Here is a 16,947-nt window from a genome sequence, read left to right as displayed (position 1 = left end):
GTACACAATGTGATGTTTATTTATATATATATATATGTAGAGAGAGAGAGAGAGAGAGAGAGAAAGATTAGTATAGTCAAGCTAATTAACATATCCATCTCCTCATATAGATACTTTTTTGGGGGGGGAGATATTGGTTAAAGGGTACAAAGTTGCCATTATGTAGGATGAATACATCTATAGACCTAATGTGAAGCATGATGATTACAGTTAATAATGGTGCTGTATTGAGTACTAGAAATTTGCTAAGAGAGTAGATTTCAGGTGCTCTCACTGCAATAGATATTTCTTGAGCCCCTGCTCTGAGCCAGGCTCCATGCTAGACACTGGGGACACCAGTCAATGGGGTTCCCTGCCCTCATAGAGCCCCCAAAACTAAACAAAGAATTATATAATTAATATATGCTAACTAATGACCCTATAATTATAAATTGCCGTAGGAGCTACTGTGAAGCAGAAATGCAGGGTATTATGGGAGAGAATAACTCAGGCAACTCGATTGAGATCGGGGTGATCACGGAAGGCCTCTCAGAGGAGGTGACATTTCAGCTGGAATTGGAAGGAAGAAGAGGAGTTTGCTGGCCCAAGTATGGGAAGAAAGAGGGCTCCAGGTGCAGGAAACTGTGTGTGTAAAGGCCTTGAGGAGCTCAGTTTTTGTTTTGCTTTGCTTTAAGAAATGGAAGAAACCAGTGTGACTGAATTGGTGAGGGTTTCGGGGAGGGGGGTTGAGGGGGTGGGAGAAAGTAGGGGTGTGGAGAGTCAGAAACTAGATCTGACCTCCTAGGTCAGCGCCTAGGAGGGAGTGGGAGGATGATGCTTCGTTCCTGGGTGTTGGGTGGGAAAGGAAGCGAGACGGGAAGGGAGGAGGGCTTGGTGAGTGGGTGTCCCGTGAACGTGATAGTGGAAGTCATGTGGCCAGGCGACAGCAGCTCAGCCCCAGGGCGCCCCCAGCAGATGTAGATTGTCCAAGGTCCACCTCCAGTAAGCAGACACCTCTGCCTTGCTGTCCCTGATCCCCCAGGGCAGGAGCAGGACCCACACCTGTGGTTGCACGTCACTGACCAGCCCGAGGTCAGGAGGTCTGCTCTGTGGGGTGGAGTGGGTCAGGTGGCAAAGAAAACACAAGCTTGTCAGCAGTGATTTCTCCCCAAAGGCAGCCGCCACCAGCTTCCTGCCGAGATGGGCTGGTTCAGCCTCGCTCGCTACAGCTGGAGACGGAGGGGAACAGATGGCCCTGCTTGGCCCAGATTCCAGCCAGATTGCCAGGGAGGTGTGGGTGGAGCGACGGGGTTGGCGCCAGGAGCAGGAATACATTAGGGGAGGGCGGGAGCCACCTCTTTGCCATCTCAGTGGGGTCTTGCCTTCACGGGGGGTGGTGGGGATATTGGCTGTGGCCTCACTGTGGTCCTTGAACCAGCAGATGCTCGGAGCTCCCTGGAGAGAGATGACCTCTGTCTTTTAGGACCAGGTCAAGGGCTCTTGAGAAATGCCAGATATCCATGATTACATGTCCAGCACCCAGCACAGGGTGGGACCAGGCTGGAGCTCAGTGATTGTTTTTTATTTTTATTTTTAATACAAATGATAGTAGTAGCTTTCGGGCATTGTCTTACTTAATCCTCACAGCAACCCCACAAAAAAGATGCTGTTGTGATCCCCATTTTACAGATGAGGACGCAGAGGCACAGAGTGAAGGAATAACTTGCCTAAAGCCACAGCTAAAGAAATGCGTGAGGACAGAGGGTCACTTGGACAAACTGATGGGCAAGCCTGGTGTTGGTGCTTTGGGGGCAGACCTGAGGGTGGGCGATCAGGAGAAGTGGTGGACATGCCCAGCTGGAGAGGAGAGCATGCCTTTCTTGTCTTTGTCCTCCCTGAGCCCCAGCCAACCCCTCAGATTCCCCCAAGCCAGTTACCTCCATTGTGCAAGGTGCTTGGAGAGCAAGAGAAGAGCCTGGAGGGCTAGGGACACAAGATGGCTAGGTCAGGTTGACCAGGCTGCACACTGCACAACTCCAGAGCTAGCCATTCCCATAGACTATGCTGAGAACAGTGCCCCCCGGAATTGTACAAGGTGGTAGCCCTGTAGGTGGACCACACCATGCAGGACCGTGAAGACCAGGGTCATCAAATCTTTTCTGTAAAGGGCCAGATAGTAAATATTTTAGGTTGTGCGGGCCATACATCTCTGCTGTAACTACTCAACTCTGGTGTTGTAGGGTAAAAGCATTCACAGGCAGTATGTAAATCAATGAGTGCGGATGTGTTCCAAGAAATTTTAATTTATGGAAACAGGCTGCCTGCCAGATATGGCCCTTGCACCATAGTTTGCTGACCCCAATGAAGGCCAAGGAAGGATTTTGAACTCTATTCTAAGAGCAATGTGGAACCACCAGAGGGTTTTAAGGAGGGAATGAGAGAAGGCAACCTTGTGTTTAATTTGGCCCCTGAGATGTCTGACCATGACCCCGGGGCTGCCATGTTTCTTCTGTCCTGGTTGTGGATCACTGAGCCCTTCTGTCTGCAAGAAGAGGCTTGGCCTGGGACTCGAGGGCCTCTGATGCTTGCAGAGCAGAGGTCACTCTGTCCACTCTCCTTTCCCCCTCCTCCCCATGCCAGCTCTCAGCCCGGCTCTGGTTACTCCAGCAATGCTGGTTCACATTCCTGGCCTCAGGGGCAGAACAGAGCAGCCTTGTGGCTAAGAGCCTGGGCTTAGAAATCAGAGGGTCTGATTTCCTCCACTCGGTTGCACGTGGCTGTGAGCTGCACTTCCCTGACCCTCTGTCTCCTCTGTCTCCTGTTCTCCATAAGAGGAATAATTAGACATGAACCCATGAAAGAAAGTGGTTCTGCATTGACCTGGGCTCATAGGAGGCGTCCAGTAAGAAGACACTGTTGATAGAAGAATCATTTTTCTTGCTGAACCCCAGAGGCAGGAAAACCTGGCCAGGCCCTGGGTGGTGGGGTCTTTGCTCCAGTGAGTTGTGTCCAGAGCCAGGCTCCCAGCTAAAGCGTTAGTAGAACCACGGAGGGGGCCTTGGCTCATGACTGTCGACAGCTCCTTAGAGATGAGGATGACTTGTCCCACTTCTTGGGCTGAATATAACTGCCCAACATTGGACTAATTACATGTCTTAGGCTCCCGTGCCACACAGAGAACACCCTAATAATTACTGCACACAAAGGCTGCTTTTGGAAGCTGATGCTTAATTTTTGCCTCAAAGAGTGTCTCCTGGACCGGAAGCCTGGTCCACCCCCCACTCCCAAAGGAGAACCTTCCAGAAACCCATCCTGCACAGGGACATCATGGTCACTTCTACTCTCCCAAAGGCCAGCTGTCAGGCCCAGGACAACCCCACCAGCCCGTGGACAGGCTGGGCCACGGTGGTCAGTGGCTTTGCCATAGTCTTCAAACGTGGACTTGAGGCTGAGAGCAGCTACCGACCATCCTGGTAGGAGGACCCTGCGGGCAGCACTGCCTACTCCAGATGCGAGCCGTACGGGTCAGCACTGCATACAGGGTGGTCTGCTGTGCTCGGAGATGGAGAAGCCGTGAACTTGGACTGAGCTAAGGGGCTACCAATTAGGTCAGGGTCCTGGAGAGGTTGTTGAGGATTTACCACGTGCCAGGCCTTAAGGAAAGAGCAGCAAGTGCCAGGTCACTGTCCTGCCCTACAGAGGCAGACCCAAAGTCTACCATGATTACCCAAATTGTTACGTAATTATGGTTGTGATAAGGCTATGTATGAGATGTAGAGAAGCTCTGGGCGTGCAGACTAGGGGGAGTGCCTTCGTCTGGAGAGTTTGAGGTGGGATGCACAGGATGAGGAGTGAGACAGGTGTGTGTGTGTGTGTGTGTGTGTGTGTGTATGCATGGATGTGGGTGGATAGATGGTTGGTGGATGGGTGGGTGAGTGGATGGATGATTGGATGAGGGTGAGTAGATGGATGGTAGATGGGTGGATGGATGTATGGATACATGGATGAGGGTGGATGGATGGATGGATGGATGGGTGGATGGATGGACGGATGGGTGGATGGATGGGTGGATGATTGCATCTTCCAGGCAATGGGAACAGGCTATGCAAAACTCAGAGGCCAAAGGAAGTATGGTGACTCTGTAGCTGACAAAAGACCATTGTGGAAGGTGTTTGGAGTTTAAGAAGTGAGACTGGAGAGGCAGGTAGGTTAGGAGTCCTGTGTACAGCTGAGCAAGCTGTGCACTGCTCTGCCCTGGGCTGGGAGGTGCCAGTCTCACAGACCACAGTGTGAATGGTTCCCCCTGGAATTGTGCAAGATGGAGGCCTGCAGGCAGGGAAGACATCGTGCAGACCTTCTATGCCATAGTAAGAGTTTTGGACGTTGTTCCCAGAGCAATGGGGAGCCACAGAAGGGTTTTAGTTCTTGGTGATGGGGCTAATTTCCATGTATAATGCCCCAAAGCAGCACTGTCCAATAGAACTTGCTGTGAAGATGGAAATGTTCTATTTCTGCACTTTCTAATATGGTAGCCACCTGTGTCTGTTGACCACTTGAAATGTGGCCAGAGCGACTGAGGAAGTGAATTTTGAATTTTTATGAGTTAACATTTGAAAGCCATATGAGCTAGATGTGGCTGGTGGTTCCAGAGGACCTGGCTGTATTTGGTATAAACTCCTGTCACTCTGACCCCCAGCAGCAATGAAAGCATCTAGGGCAAGTCTGCCGGAGATGTCACCTCTTTCCAGGAGGCTGGGTGGAGGCCTCAACCTCCCCTTCACAGGGGTCTCTGTTCACACTCAGGCTAAGGGTGCCACTGGGGCTTTGGGTCCGGGAGCTGGGACTAATGAAGGCGGCCCCCATCCCCGCTGCTCCAGAGACCTCATCTTCTTCCCCAGCACCCGCTGGGGCTGCCGAGCAGGTATTCAGCCTGCAGAATGGATGGCCTTCCCTCCGCCCTTCACAGGTCCCTCGAGCTTGTTACTGCACAGCAGAGGCAAATCTAGGAGGAAACCACTGTGTCCCTGCCCCATCACGCGGGTGGTGGGCTGTAGTGTGGAGATAGCACCCCCAGCGGGCATTAGGGGCTGTGCAGTTTGGCTCGTGTTTTGAGGAAGCCAAACTGGGTGGGAGTGGGAGGGGGCTCAGAGGGGCCAGGCCCAGCCTGCTCCTCCCATTTGCAGGACCCAGGCCTCAGTCCCTGGCATCATGAGGGCCTCACACACAAGCCAGCTTGTGTAGTCAAGTTCCTCCATTTGCTCTGCAAATGGCCACCCCTTTGTCACCCCTTCAGCCTAGAGGTGTATTTTCCCACTGCATGGTCCACCCTTGGGAAGGTGGATCTGGGGAAGAGGCCTGTGCAGGCCCTACCTTCGGGCTTGGAGCCATTTGAACAGGGAAGGGTACGATGGGCCGGAAGAGGAACCATGGGCTTCAATGGACTCATCCCATTGGCCCCATGGGAGCTGTGCAGCTGGAGGCTGGCCAGAGATGGATATCCTAAAGCTTGGAGGCCATGGCAGGGGCTCCTGTTGCTGGCTGGGAAGGGGCCTGCAGGGCTGGTGGGTTCGCTCGTTTGATGTCAGTCTCCTGCTACCCAGACTCTGAGCCACACGAGGGCAGAGCCCATGTCTCTTGCTCCTTGGTGTATCCCAGCGTCATTCCACATGCTGGCATACAGTAGGTGCTTAATATGTGTGTACTGACTTAATGAATGAACGCACTGAAGACTCCCTGTGCTCTGGCCCAAGTTTCTGGGCAGGTGGACTTGAATGTATTGATACGATGATGTACTACCAGTATGTGTGTGCTGACCCTCCCTCTTTCCCTTTGCCCTTGGGTCCAGGATGGGAACTAGGGCTTGAATGGGTTGGGGAGGATGGAGAAGGAGGGAGGGTCCCCGTGGAAAAGGGGAGGAACTGGTCCTAAGCAAGAAGGATTGGAGGCTGTGGCTAGAGTTCACTTTGCCCTCCCACGCCCCAGCTCCCTCCCCCCTCCCGCCATCCCTGAAAACACAAACACACACACACACTCACACACACACACACACACACACACACACACACACACACACTAGACAAAGGTCTCAGGATGGAGGGCAGTTAAAGCCTCTGCTTTAAAGCCTCAAGGCTCAGTAGGGCCAAAGAAGGGGCATTTGGCACTTATGGGTGCAAGGACCTGCAGTGTTAATAAAAATAATAACAACCTCCATAACAAGTGCTGACGTTCAAACCATGTGCCAGACACCGTGCTAAGACCCTGCCACAGCTCACCTCAGTTATTCCACATGATGTCCTGGTGAGGTGGGATTAACATCATCCCCATTTTATAAAATAGAAAACTGAGGCACAGAGAGGGAAGTGTCTTGACTGAGGTTGCACAGCCAATAAAAACGGCACTTAATTTGAACCCAAGCCATTGGACACCAGAGTGTATGCTTTCAGCGACTAGAATGTGCTCCCTCTGGACAACAAATGTAAATCGCTTAGCTCTGTGCCTGGCGCACAGGAAGTGCTCAATAACCGTTAGCTCCTGTCATTATTATGCAGAGTAAGACAGACAATGCTCTCCACCTCTTGGAAATCCTGGACAAGAGATCTGTGTTCTGTGCCTCAGTTTCCTCATCTGTGAAATGGGGAGGTTTTGACACTTACCTCTCACCCTTGTTGTAAGGAGTAAACAAGACTGTTTGTGTCAGGACCTGGGGGAGAGTGGGTCTTATCTGGGTCCCCCGCATCCCTGCACACCTGAAGTGTGACAGGACAGTCACTCCTGTCCCCTCTGTTGCAGTGCGCTACTTCCTGAAGAATAAGATCAGCCCTGATTTGTGCAACGAGGATGGACTCACAGCCCTGCACCAGGTAAGGACCCGCTGGGGCCCCTGCTTCCCTGCTCTCCACCTGGACAGGTGCCCCATCTCCCTGCTTTTTCCTTCCCAGAGCCCTCAGGGAGGAGGGGGAGGGGAGCCGCAGCTGCCACATCTGAAAGGCTCTTGTCTGCTTTGGAGACGAGTGTGTCTGTTACAGACACGCCCACAGAGCCCCATGCCCACATGTGTGGCACACACAGCCTCCGCGGACAGGGAGCCTTTGTACACTGCATCCTCACTGCCTGGCAAAGGGTTTGACAAACAAAGCAAGTTTGTCTGGAGCTTGACAGTTTACGAAGCACATTTATTCACACCCACCAAGGCATCCATCCACCCCCGTGACAAAAGTGATTGACAGGGGGCTTATGTGACCTTCCTAAGGTCACACAGCCATGAACTCTGGCCAGGAATCATGTGCTATCAAAACACACATCCTTTTTAGGGCAGCGAGATGGGCCCAGGCCCCTTTGTCTGGGGAGGGGCTGCTCTGGCTGTCATTTGTCACCTGGATGCTGCAACAGCCCCCTAACTAGTCCCCAGCGTTCAGGCAGCCCTGCCCTGATTCATCCTCCAAGCAGTGGCTACAGGGATGCTCAGACCCAACATCTGCTGATGCTACTCAAAGTGCTCTGGTGTCTTTCCATGACGCTGGGGGTAAGGAACTCCCCTGTGCCCCTGCTGAGCCCACCATGTTTTCTGGCTGCCTGGCCTCCAGCCACTTGACTTTTCGGTCCCTTGCACACACAAGGTACTGCTCCCCGTCGCACTTCACCCAGCGCTCGGGTGCGTGCTCAGCAAGAGCCTGAGAGCTCTGCCGTTATATCCATATCCTTTCTTCTGAGCATCCCTTTGTCATTTCATCCATTAGCGTGACTGTTTAATGCTGGTCTCCCGTTACCCAGACTCTGCGCTGCACAAGAGCAGAGCCCATGTCTCTTTCTCATCGGTGTATCCCAGTCTTGCGCCCCATGCTGGCATACAGTAGGTGCTCAATATGTGTGTGCTGAGTTAACGAGTGAACACACGGAACTTCCCTGTGCTCTGGACCAAGTTTTTGATCAGGTGGACTTGAATGCAGCCTGGCGGGTGGGAGGCCAGGCTACTGGAACCCTGGGCTGGGGAGAGCCTCTCCATCTCCCTCTGAGGGCAGGAGAGACTGGCCACCCTCCTACCCATAAGCCCTGGGGACAAGTCTCCACCCTCAGCCATCAGCCCAGGGGCTCCCCATGTGTCCTCTTGGCTTCTCTTCCTGTCCCGCAGGGCTTCATGCAGCCACAAATTCTAGCTGTGTGACCTTGGGCAAGTTACTTAAGCTCTCTGTGCCTCACTTTCCTCATCTGTAGAAGAGGAACAACAAGTATCCATCTCGTTGGGTTGTTGTGAGGATTAAATAAATACACATAAAAACCCTATAAGCATCACTTGACGCTGGGTAAATATTAGTTATTATTATTATTAGAATTTGTCACATGTTCACTTCTTGGCAAAGCCTCTTCACTTATGTGAAGTGTGGTTTGATCATCACAGCAAGTCTTTGAAATATTATTATCCCCATTTTACAGCTCAGGAAACTGAGTTCAGGGCAGCACTATCCAATAGAACCTTTATGGTGATGGAATGTTCTGTGTATCGACACTGTCCCGTACGGTAGCCTCTAGCCCCACATGGCTATGGAGCCCTGGAAGTGTTGTTCTGAGGATCAAATGAGGCAATGCATGGCTAGCAAGATGCGTGGCCCTAGTAACTCCGCAAAAAGCATTAGCTCTTATTATTGACAATGTGACATATTTTTACTGCTCTTGCTGGGGCTGTTGTTATTGGTGTCATCATTATTGTCACTACTGCTCCAATACAACGAAGGAGCACGGTAAGGAGAGCTTTCTGTGGATTTTCTGCTCTTGGCAACAGGGAGCCTTTCAGAGGTTTGTAAACTGAGAGCAACGTGGCTGGATTAACAAAGAAGCTCTCTCTGGCTGAGGTGTGTGGAAGGAGAGTGACAGGGAGGCAGAGAGAGGTGATGAAGCCTCAGCCAAGGCAGTGGGGATGGGGACAGCGATGCAGGAGATGGAATCCACACCTGGTGATAGATTGGACGTGGGAAGTGACGGGGTGGGAGGAGTCATCCAATGCCAGGTGTCATTGCCCACCTTGGGGAATGCAGGAGAGGAGGCCGGCCCACTCCATCACGTACCAGCCCCCATTGCACTCCTGCATCCAGGTCCCAACCCAGCCCTTGCTCAGGTACAGACTGGTCCAGCCCATGGGCATCCTTCTCACACGACTACAATTCTGGGTGCATAATCCTCCCACCCACCCACCGCCCCGCCCATCCTCATGTTTTCCTGCAGCCCTCAGGGTGGGATCTCTGGCCCTCCTGTCCCCTGATCCCAGGGGCTGGGCTGCTTCTCCGCCTATGGACCGGGCCATCCCGAACCCATCTCCCGGTGACAGCCTGGGGACCCTCGCTTTTCCCCACTGCCTCACTCTGGTGCGTTTGGTGCCCTCTGCCGGCGTTGCTGTGTCACTGCATGGTTCTCCCAACTACCTGCGGCACCACCCAGCTCCACTGGGTCACACGTGCCCCTGCTGTCCGGAGAGGTGCCCCCAGAGCCAGCCAACCCCAGATCGGCTGGTGCAGAAAGAGAACCTGGGTCCCTGGCACCATCCGTGCAAATGGCTGCTTCTTTCCCATCTGTCCCTCTGGCACTGACCCCTGGTTCTGCTGAGAATGGGGGTGGAGGCCGTGGTACCACCCCAGCCTCATCCCCATCCCCACACCTACCTGGGGCTGTGGGCTCCCACAGGTGCCCCCGCTCCTTCTGTTGGCATCCAGTCACTCCTCCACAGGCCTACGGTCACTTCTGTAGGTTGGACCACCATCATCTCTTAAATGGGTGATTTCAACATAGCTCCTCACTATGCCTCTTCTCCCCTGCAAAGCTTGTGATCACAATCTCTTCTCCACATGCAGCCAGAGGAGGGATTTTTTTTTTTTTTTTTTTTTTTTTTTGAGGAGGGATTTTTTAAAAAACAAGCTTGACTGTTCTGCTCCTCTGAGTATAACTCTGCAACATCTCCCATTGCACCGAGGGGTAAGCGCTTCCCTGGATGGGCAGTGCCGAACACTTTGTCCCCTGCTGGCTTCTCCAGAGGTCACCTGGGATGCATCCTGTAGTCTGTAAAGTGGTTTCCTGTCTTCTACTTCCTCTGTCCTCACTTTTCGCTGCTCATGGCCCTGGCTTGAGGCCCCTCTGTCCCCTTGGAATCTTTCACCCTCCGTCCCTGGAGTTTGGGAGCCCCAATGGCCGTTGGAGCCCTGCATCTCTCCGGGGGCTGCCTTCTCCCTGGGGCTGCCCCACGTGTGGACAAGCAGGAGCACAGACACGGCTGTCTCCTCGCAGGGACTGTATTAGGGCCCCTTAGAGCCTCACACAGTGCTTGGTTTTGGGGGGCGAGGCTTGGTCACTTGGGACTTCCCCAAGAACTAGCTTCTGGGTCAGAAATTCCTAAGTCAGAGATTCCAAACTGTGATCTAGGAAGTCACTGCTGTCAAGGGGGATCTCCCCCATCACCCCCATCCCCACCCAACCAGCACATGCCCCTGCTTCAGCCCGAGCAGCCCTGCTTGAATTGATTGGTTATCTAAGAGTTCTCCATACAGTTCTGTTCGAAGGAAGCCTTCTGAAATTAAAAAGAAAAGGTTTTAAAGCCTCATTCCAAATTTCATCCCATTCCACCCACATTTGCAAAACATCTTATAGCCGACTTTATTTTTTGATTGTATTTATATTTTTATCTTGTATATTATTAACTTACTCACAAGGAAACAGACTCAGAAAGGTTAAGTGGCTTGCCCAAGATCACGCAGCATGTACGTAATGGAGCTGGATTCAAACTCAGGCAGCTTGGCTCTGCTGTCCTTCTTGTGGCCTCTCGGGGGGGGAACTTGGTGTGCCCTCGTCACGACCCAGGGCCCTGCCGGGAGCTGACCCTGCCTGTGTCCACCTTGCAGTGCTGCATTGACAACTTTGAGGAAATTGTCAAGTTGCTCCTTTCCCACGGTGCCAATGTGAACGCCAAGGACAACGAGCTGTGGACGCCCCTGCATGCCGCGGCCACCTGCGGCCACATCAACCTGGTGAAAATCCTCGTTCAGTAGTACGTGCCCCTCTCTCCCCCAGGAACAGCCTTCCCTCTGCCTTTGGTTTTTTCCAACTTCTATTTTTTTTTTTTTTTTTTTTTACTTTCATCTCCTCTCTCTCTCTTTTTTTTTTCTGTCTCGTTTGGTGCCTGCCACTCTTTCTCTTTCTCACCACATTTCCTTTCCATCCCTGTGTCTTTCTCTCTCGTTTTCTCTCCATCTCTGTCTCTTTCCTCCTTGGTCTCACTCTGTCTTTTCCACTGTGTCTCTTTTAATTCTCTCTCTCTCTCCTTTCATTCTCTTTCTTTCTCCCGATATTATTGGGTAAAATACACCTAACATAAAATTTACCATCCTTGGGACTTCCCTGGTGGTGCGGTGGCTAAGAATCCTCCTGCCAATTCAGGGGACATGGGTTCGAGCCCTAGTCCGGGAAGATCCCACATGCCACGGAGCAACTAAGCCCGTGGGCCACAACTACTGAGCCTGCACGCCTAGAGCCTGTGCTCCTCAACAAGAGAAGCCACCGCAGTGAGAAGCCCGCGCACCGCAACGAAGAATAGCCCCTGCTCGCTGCAACTAGAGAAAGCCTGTGTGCAGCAACGAAGACCCAATGGAGCCAAAAATAAATAAATAAATTTATTTTTTTTTTAATTTCACCATCCTTGTGTTACAGGCATACATCCCGTTTAGTCACAGTGTATAATCCTTCCAATAGGCTGCTGAATTTGGTTTGCTGTTTTTTTGTTTTTTTTGGTTTTTTTTGGCTGTGTTGGGTCTTCATTGCTGCGTGCAGGCTTTCTCTAGTTGCGGCGAGCGGGGGCTACTCTTCGTTGTGGTGCGCGGGCTTCTCATTGCAGTGGCTTCTCTTGTTGCGGAGCATGGGCTCTAGGCGCGCGGGCTTCAGTAATTGCAGGACATGGGCTCAGTAGTTGTGGCACGTGGGCTCAGTAGTTGTGGCTAGCAGGCTTAGTTGCTCCGAGGCATGTAGGATCTTCCTGGACCAGGGAACGAAACTGTGTCCCCTACATTGGCAGGCAGATTCTTAACCACTGCACCACCTGGGAAGTCCCTGCTAGTATCTTCTTGAGGACTTTTGCATCAGTGTTCATAAGGGATATCAGTCTGTAGTTTTCTTGTAGTGTCTTCGTCTGTCTTTGTATCAGGGTATCATTTTCTTTTTTCAATCTCTTTTTCTCTGTCTGTCGCCATGAGTCTGAATTCATTTCCTCCGTGCTTATGTGTTGTTGCCATTTTTTTTTTTTAATTTTATTTATTTATTTATTTATTTATTTATTTTTGGCTGTGTTGGGTCTTTGTTTCTGTGCGTGGGCTTTCTCTAGTTGTGGCGAGCGGGGGCCACTCTTCATCATGGTGCGCGGGCCTCTCACTGTCGCGGCCTCTCTTGTTGCGGAGCACAAGCTCCAGACGCGCAGGCTCAGTAGTTGTGGCTCACGGGCCTAGTTGCTCCGCGGCATGTGGGATCTTCCCAGACCAGGGCTCGAACCCGTGTCCCCTGCATTGGCAGGCAGATTCTCAACCACTGCGCCACCAGGGAAGCCCTGTGGTTGCCATTGTTGTTTTGCTTGCTATAAAAAGAAAAAGCAAGCATACTTCCTTGGCTCTGCCCCTGTCCCCCCAAATCATGCCCACCTGCATTTCTTTGGGGCAGAACGTGCTTTGGGGGACACCACGTAACAATCCCTTTGCCAGGAGTAAGGCCGTTTCCCTCTATAGAGCTCTGACAGTCTTCTCCCATGCTGAAATTCCTTCTAGTCTGCTTAGTTTCTATAAACACACAGGAAAGGCACCATTCAATTTCAAGCGTATTTAATTGAATTCATCTAATGATTGGAGGGCACTCAAGCTGGGCCAAGCCCTGTGCTGGGCACTGAGCACTCAGGGAAGCTAAAGTCCTGAGGAACCACACAGGAAATCAGGTGATTTCAGTACCAGAGCCAAGACGGAGAGAGACCCATGGGCTGGGGTCCCAGGAGAGCATCTGAGTGCAGGGATTCAGGAATAGTGGCCGAGGGCAGGAGACCTTTGGCAGAGGTCTCAGCAGAGCAGCCAGGGCCCATCAGGTGGCTACTGGGGGGATAGAGATGCTGCCCTGGCTCAGAGAGGTGGATTAGCTTACCCAACGGTGCACAGGAGCTCAGAGAGGTCACAGTGGAGGGCTGTTAGGCCAAAGGACTGGCAGGTGGCCCATGCCCACACCTCCGATGAGAGCCTGGGTGTGGTTAAGTCTGCCGGAGCATCAGGTGGCCACAGTCCAATCTGGGATGGTGCGAGAGGAGAATGGGGTGGTGCCAGCCTGGCACAGTGGGTGCCCAGCACCGATGTGTACCAGAATCATGGGTTTAAAATACGTAATCCTCAACCCCACCCACCCCACCCCCGAGAGACTCTGTTTCAGGAGGTCCAGAGTGGAGCCCAGGAAGCTGCATTTTATTTCAGTGGTGCCCGGGTGATGCTGCCGCAGGGCATCCCAGAACCACGCACGTAGGAACCAGTGGCCCAAAAGGCAGATTCTGCCATGGAGCCCCAAGGCTCTGTCCTGTCCCTACCCTGGTCAGCCTTTTGGGCAGGGACTTACTTAGAGGAAGAGGTAGGGGATAGCTGAGGGTACTTCTGCACTTGGTCCAAGACTGAACTAGGACAAGGAGAAGTGAAAAGAGCTGGGCCAGGTTTGAGTCTTGACCCTCCCACGTCCTGGCTGTGTGACCTCAGACAAGTGACTGAAGCTGTCTGAGTCTTTGCTTCCCTTGCGTGAGATGGGGCCAATAATACTGAACCAAGAAGACTATTACGAGGATTATATCAAATGATGAGTGTAAAGGGCTTAGATCAAGCCTGGCTCTAAGCAGATGCCTGGGAAGCAGTGCTGCCGCCATTAATGTTGTATTTTCTATTTGACATCTGTGCCCAAGTGCCTGCCTGCTGGTTCAACAGAGTGGGAAGCTGGGGGAAGTCTGCTGGCACAGCTCTCCTGGGATTTTGGCCCCTTCCCACCTGGGGCCCCTGAGATCCTGGAGATGCGATCCTTGCTGGGCTGCAGCGCAGTCGGGCTGTGGATGTTGGGGTGCATAGTGGGGTGGGAGTGAGAGGCTGGATGGTAGAGGCAGCCAGACCAACCCTCTGCGCACATACCTGGCCCTCACCCTGGCCCTCTCTCTGCAGTGGGGCTGACTTGCTTGCCGTCAACTCTGATGGGAACATGCCCTATGACCTCTGCGAGGATGAGCCCACCCTGGATGTCATCGAGACGTGCATGGCGTACCAGGGTAAGGGCGGGGCCGCCTGCCGTGAAGTGGGCTTAGTGCGGGGCTGCGGCTCTCTCACATCAATGCAGGTGAACGAGTTACCTAGCAATGTGCCCACCGCCTGCTCAGTGCTCAGGAACTGGGATGGGGTCCCACGATGGTTGTTACCCATGTGATGGGCAAGATGCGGACACAGAACAACCCTGGAAAACGTGCTGTGCACAAGGGGGGCGTTGCTCTCATCTGTGTCAACCACACACACGGGTGGCCTCAGCTGGCTGGGTCTCTTCGTCAGCTGTGACAATTTCAATTCCATAAACATTCACAATAAAGATATATTCCCATTTGGGAAAAATAATACAAAGTCAAGAACATTCGCAGCTGCCTGCTCTGTGCCAGGCACCACGCGGGCTGCCAGGGACCCTAGATAAACAAGATGTGGGCTGTTCTCAGCTTACAAGTGAGCTTCAGAGAGGAAATGAATGCAGCAATCAGAGAGATCTGCCCACACCCGCCACCCCAGTGCATACCCCTGAAGGACCTCCTCTTTAGAAATAAATCTCAAATCCAGACCCTGGACTGCAGTCCAAAGTCCTGCCCGGGCTCTGCGCTGGTGTTTCTTCCCAGATGGCTGCGGGAACTGCCCTTTTGGCCTGCCCATTCCCTGGCCCTGGCACTTTCCTTGTTCACCTGCAGAACTTCCTAACAATTTTTGTGCCAGTCTGGTGAATCTATGGACCCTTCTCAGAATAATATTTTTAAATGCAGTTATCAAAGCCATAGGATTATAAAGGAAACCACTTCTATTAAAGTAGAGCTTCCGAAATATTTTTAAATGTGTGAAATAGAAACGTTATTGATTCATGAAACAATAAGATAACATGATATGAAAATACCTACAGTTTCTGTTGGTGACAAAGTCACAGGCGCTGCCAGTTCTACTGTGAATTTGGCATACGTTCTAATGGAAGGAAATGCTACATTTCATTTAAACGTTAATGAAAATAAACAGGTCATTCTTTTTCTCCTTTCAAGTTTATAGACCTCCCCTGAATTCTATCCAAGAATGCTTGATCTCATGGACCTTTTTTTCAGAGTAAATCACTCTCTCCTTAAATACCATTAGCAGCTGCTAGTAATACTTAAATTTTTAGCCAGAGATTCAGGCTTGAAATGTGCTTCTGTGTCCCTCAATCTCGAGGGACACATTTATTCAGCTCTCCATTCAAAAGTTATATGTTCAGTAATTCAGTCATTGCCGTAATAAAGATTCATTGAGCATCATGCCTGGTGCTGCAAACACAGCTGTAGACAAAATAGAAGAAATTAACAGAGACCTGGTCAAATAGAGTGGTCAGGGGAGGCCAGCTGAGGAGGTGGTCCAGGCTGGACCTAAAGGATGAGATGGAGCCAGGTATTTGAGCAGTTGGAGGCAGGTAGGTGGATGGTAGGGGTAGAAGAACTGTGTGTGTAACAGTAATCAATATTACTACAATGCCAACTGGGTACCAGGCAGGAATGGACGTTGTTTGTGGCCCAACACGTGGTGTTTGTATTCACTGGGCCTGGGAGAAATGATCTCTGAGCATATCTATCTACCCCCTTGACTGGCAGACCCTGGGGGACAGGAGCCATGCCTCCCCAATCTGCCCCCCCTCCGCTCCCCCTGGGGTTCTCTGCCTGGGAATGCTGACTCGATCCCCCCTTCCCCACTGCAGGCATCACCCAAGAGAAAATCAATGAGAAGCGGGCAGCTCCTGAGCAGCAGATGATTTCGGACATTCACTGTATGATCGCAGCCGGCCAGGACCTTGACTGGATAGATGCCCAGGGTGCCACACTGGTGAGGAGAGGGGCCAGGCTGGATTGGGCTGGGGGGTCAGGACCAGAACCCAGACCAGCTAGAACTGAACTGGGCCAGTGCCGGTGGAGGCCAAGCCTATACAGTTGGGGCCTGTCCATGGCTTTGGACCTCCCCCACCTCTTGGGGCCAGGGGTGCCCCTGGAATGTGGGAAGTTAGTAGAGTGGGGCTCAGCCACTTTGAGAAGCTGGGGCTGGGAGTCGGGAGCCCTGGGTGGGAGGCTTGGCTCTGCCATTCGCCTCTTCTGTCTCTAAGTTTCTCCTTTACCTCAAGCTCCAGGTGTCCATCCTGAGTTCATTATTTCCGCCTCCTCCTGTGATGTCTCCCGCTTAAGCACTGGTGCCATGTTCATCTGTTCACCCAGGTCATCTTGCTTTGCCCTGTTCATTCCCCTGCCTTAGTGTCCCCTCTCCCACCCCAGTGCTTTGCCTCGTTGGCTGTCCCTGATGTTGCTGCAACAGCCTCTCCTCTGGGTTCCCTGACTTCAGAGCCCAGACACCCCCAGGCACCCATTCATCACCGGTTCACCCATCCATCCATCGGTTCGCCAACCCATCCACGTCCTCTATGCCGCATGCGGTACTAGACCCTGGAGATGGAGAACAATGGAACCTTCTCTCTCTCGAATCTGCCTTGTTAGCTCCACTCACCCTTTCAGCTCAAGTGTCAGTGACTTGGGAAACCTTCTTGATCTTTCTTCATAGGCTTTCATAGCATGATACAGCGCAGTATTGCGGAAGGTCTGCTTCTGCAGCCTCTAAACTGAAAATTGGAGCATGGCCTTGGAAGCCCACCCCACCACCCACAACCTTGCCCATGGCTGGGCCCTGC

General features: G+C 52.3%; 1 protein-coding gene and 1 long non-coding RNA gene across 5 annotated transcripts in view; one reads left to right on the top strand and one right to left on the bottom strand.

Annotated features, from left to right (window-relative positions):
- The window catches only part of LOC309645411, a 377,709-nt gene that overhangs the window by 248,703 nt on the left and 112,059 nt on the right, over positions 1 to 16,947 (bottom strand). The gene's annotated exons all lie outside the window — the stretch shown is intronic.
- PPP1R16B (protein phosphatase 1 regulatory subunit 16B) overlaps positions 1 to 16,947 on the top strand; it is a 101,870-nt gene that overhangs the window by 68,991 nt on the left and 15,932 nt on the right. For all 4 annotated transcript variants that reach the window (XM_082430197.1, XM_082430195.1, XM_082430198.1 and 1 more), the window contains exons 3-6: positions 6,769 to 6,839; positions 10,860 to 11,005; positions 14,172 to 14,275; positions 15,973 to 16,097. In XM_082430197.1, the coding sequence (XP_082286323.1) occupies positions 6,769 to 6,839; positions 10,860 to 11,005; positions 14,172 to 14,275; positions 15,973 to 16,097 (446 nt within the window). The remainder of the gene's footprint in view (positions 1 to 6,768; positions 6,840 to 10,859; positions 11,006 to 14,171; positions 14,276 to 15,972; positions 16,098 to 16,947) is intronic.

This window comes from Balaenoptera physalus (genome assembly GCF_965194825.1).
Source record: "Balaenoptera physalus genome assembly, chromosome: 16".
In the NCBI taxonomy this organism is placed as follows: domain Eukaryota; kingdom Metazoa; phylum Chordata; class Mammalia; order Artiodactyla; family Balaenopteridae; genus Balaenoptera; species Balaenoptera physalus.
This window is presented reverse-complemented; position numbering and strand designations above follow the sequence as displayed.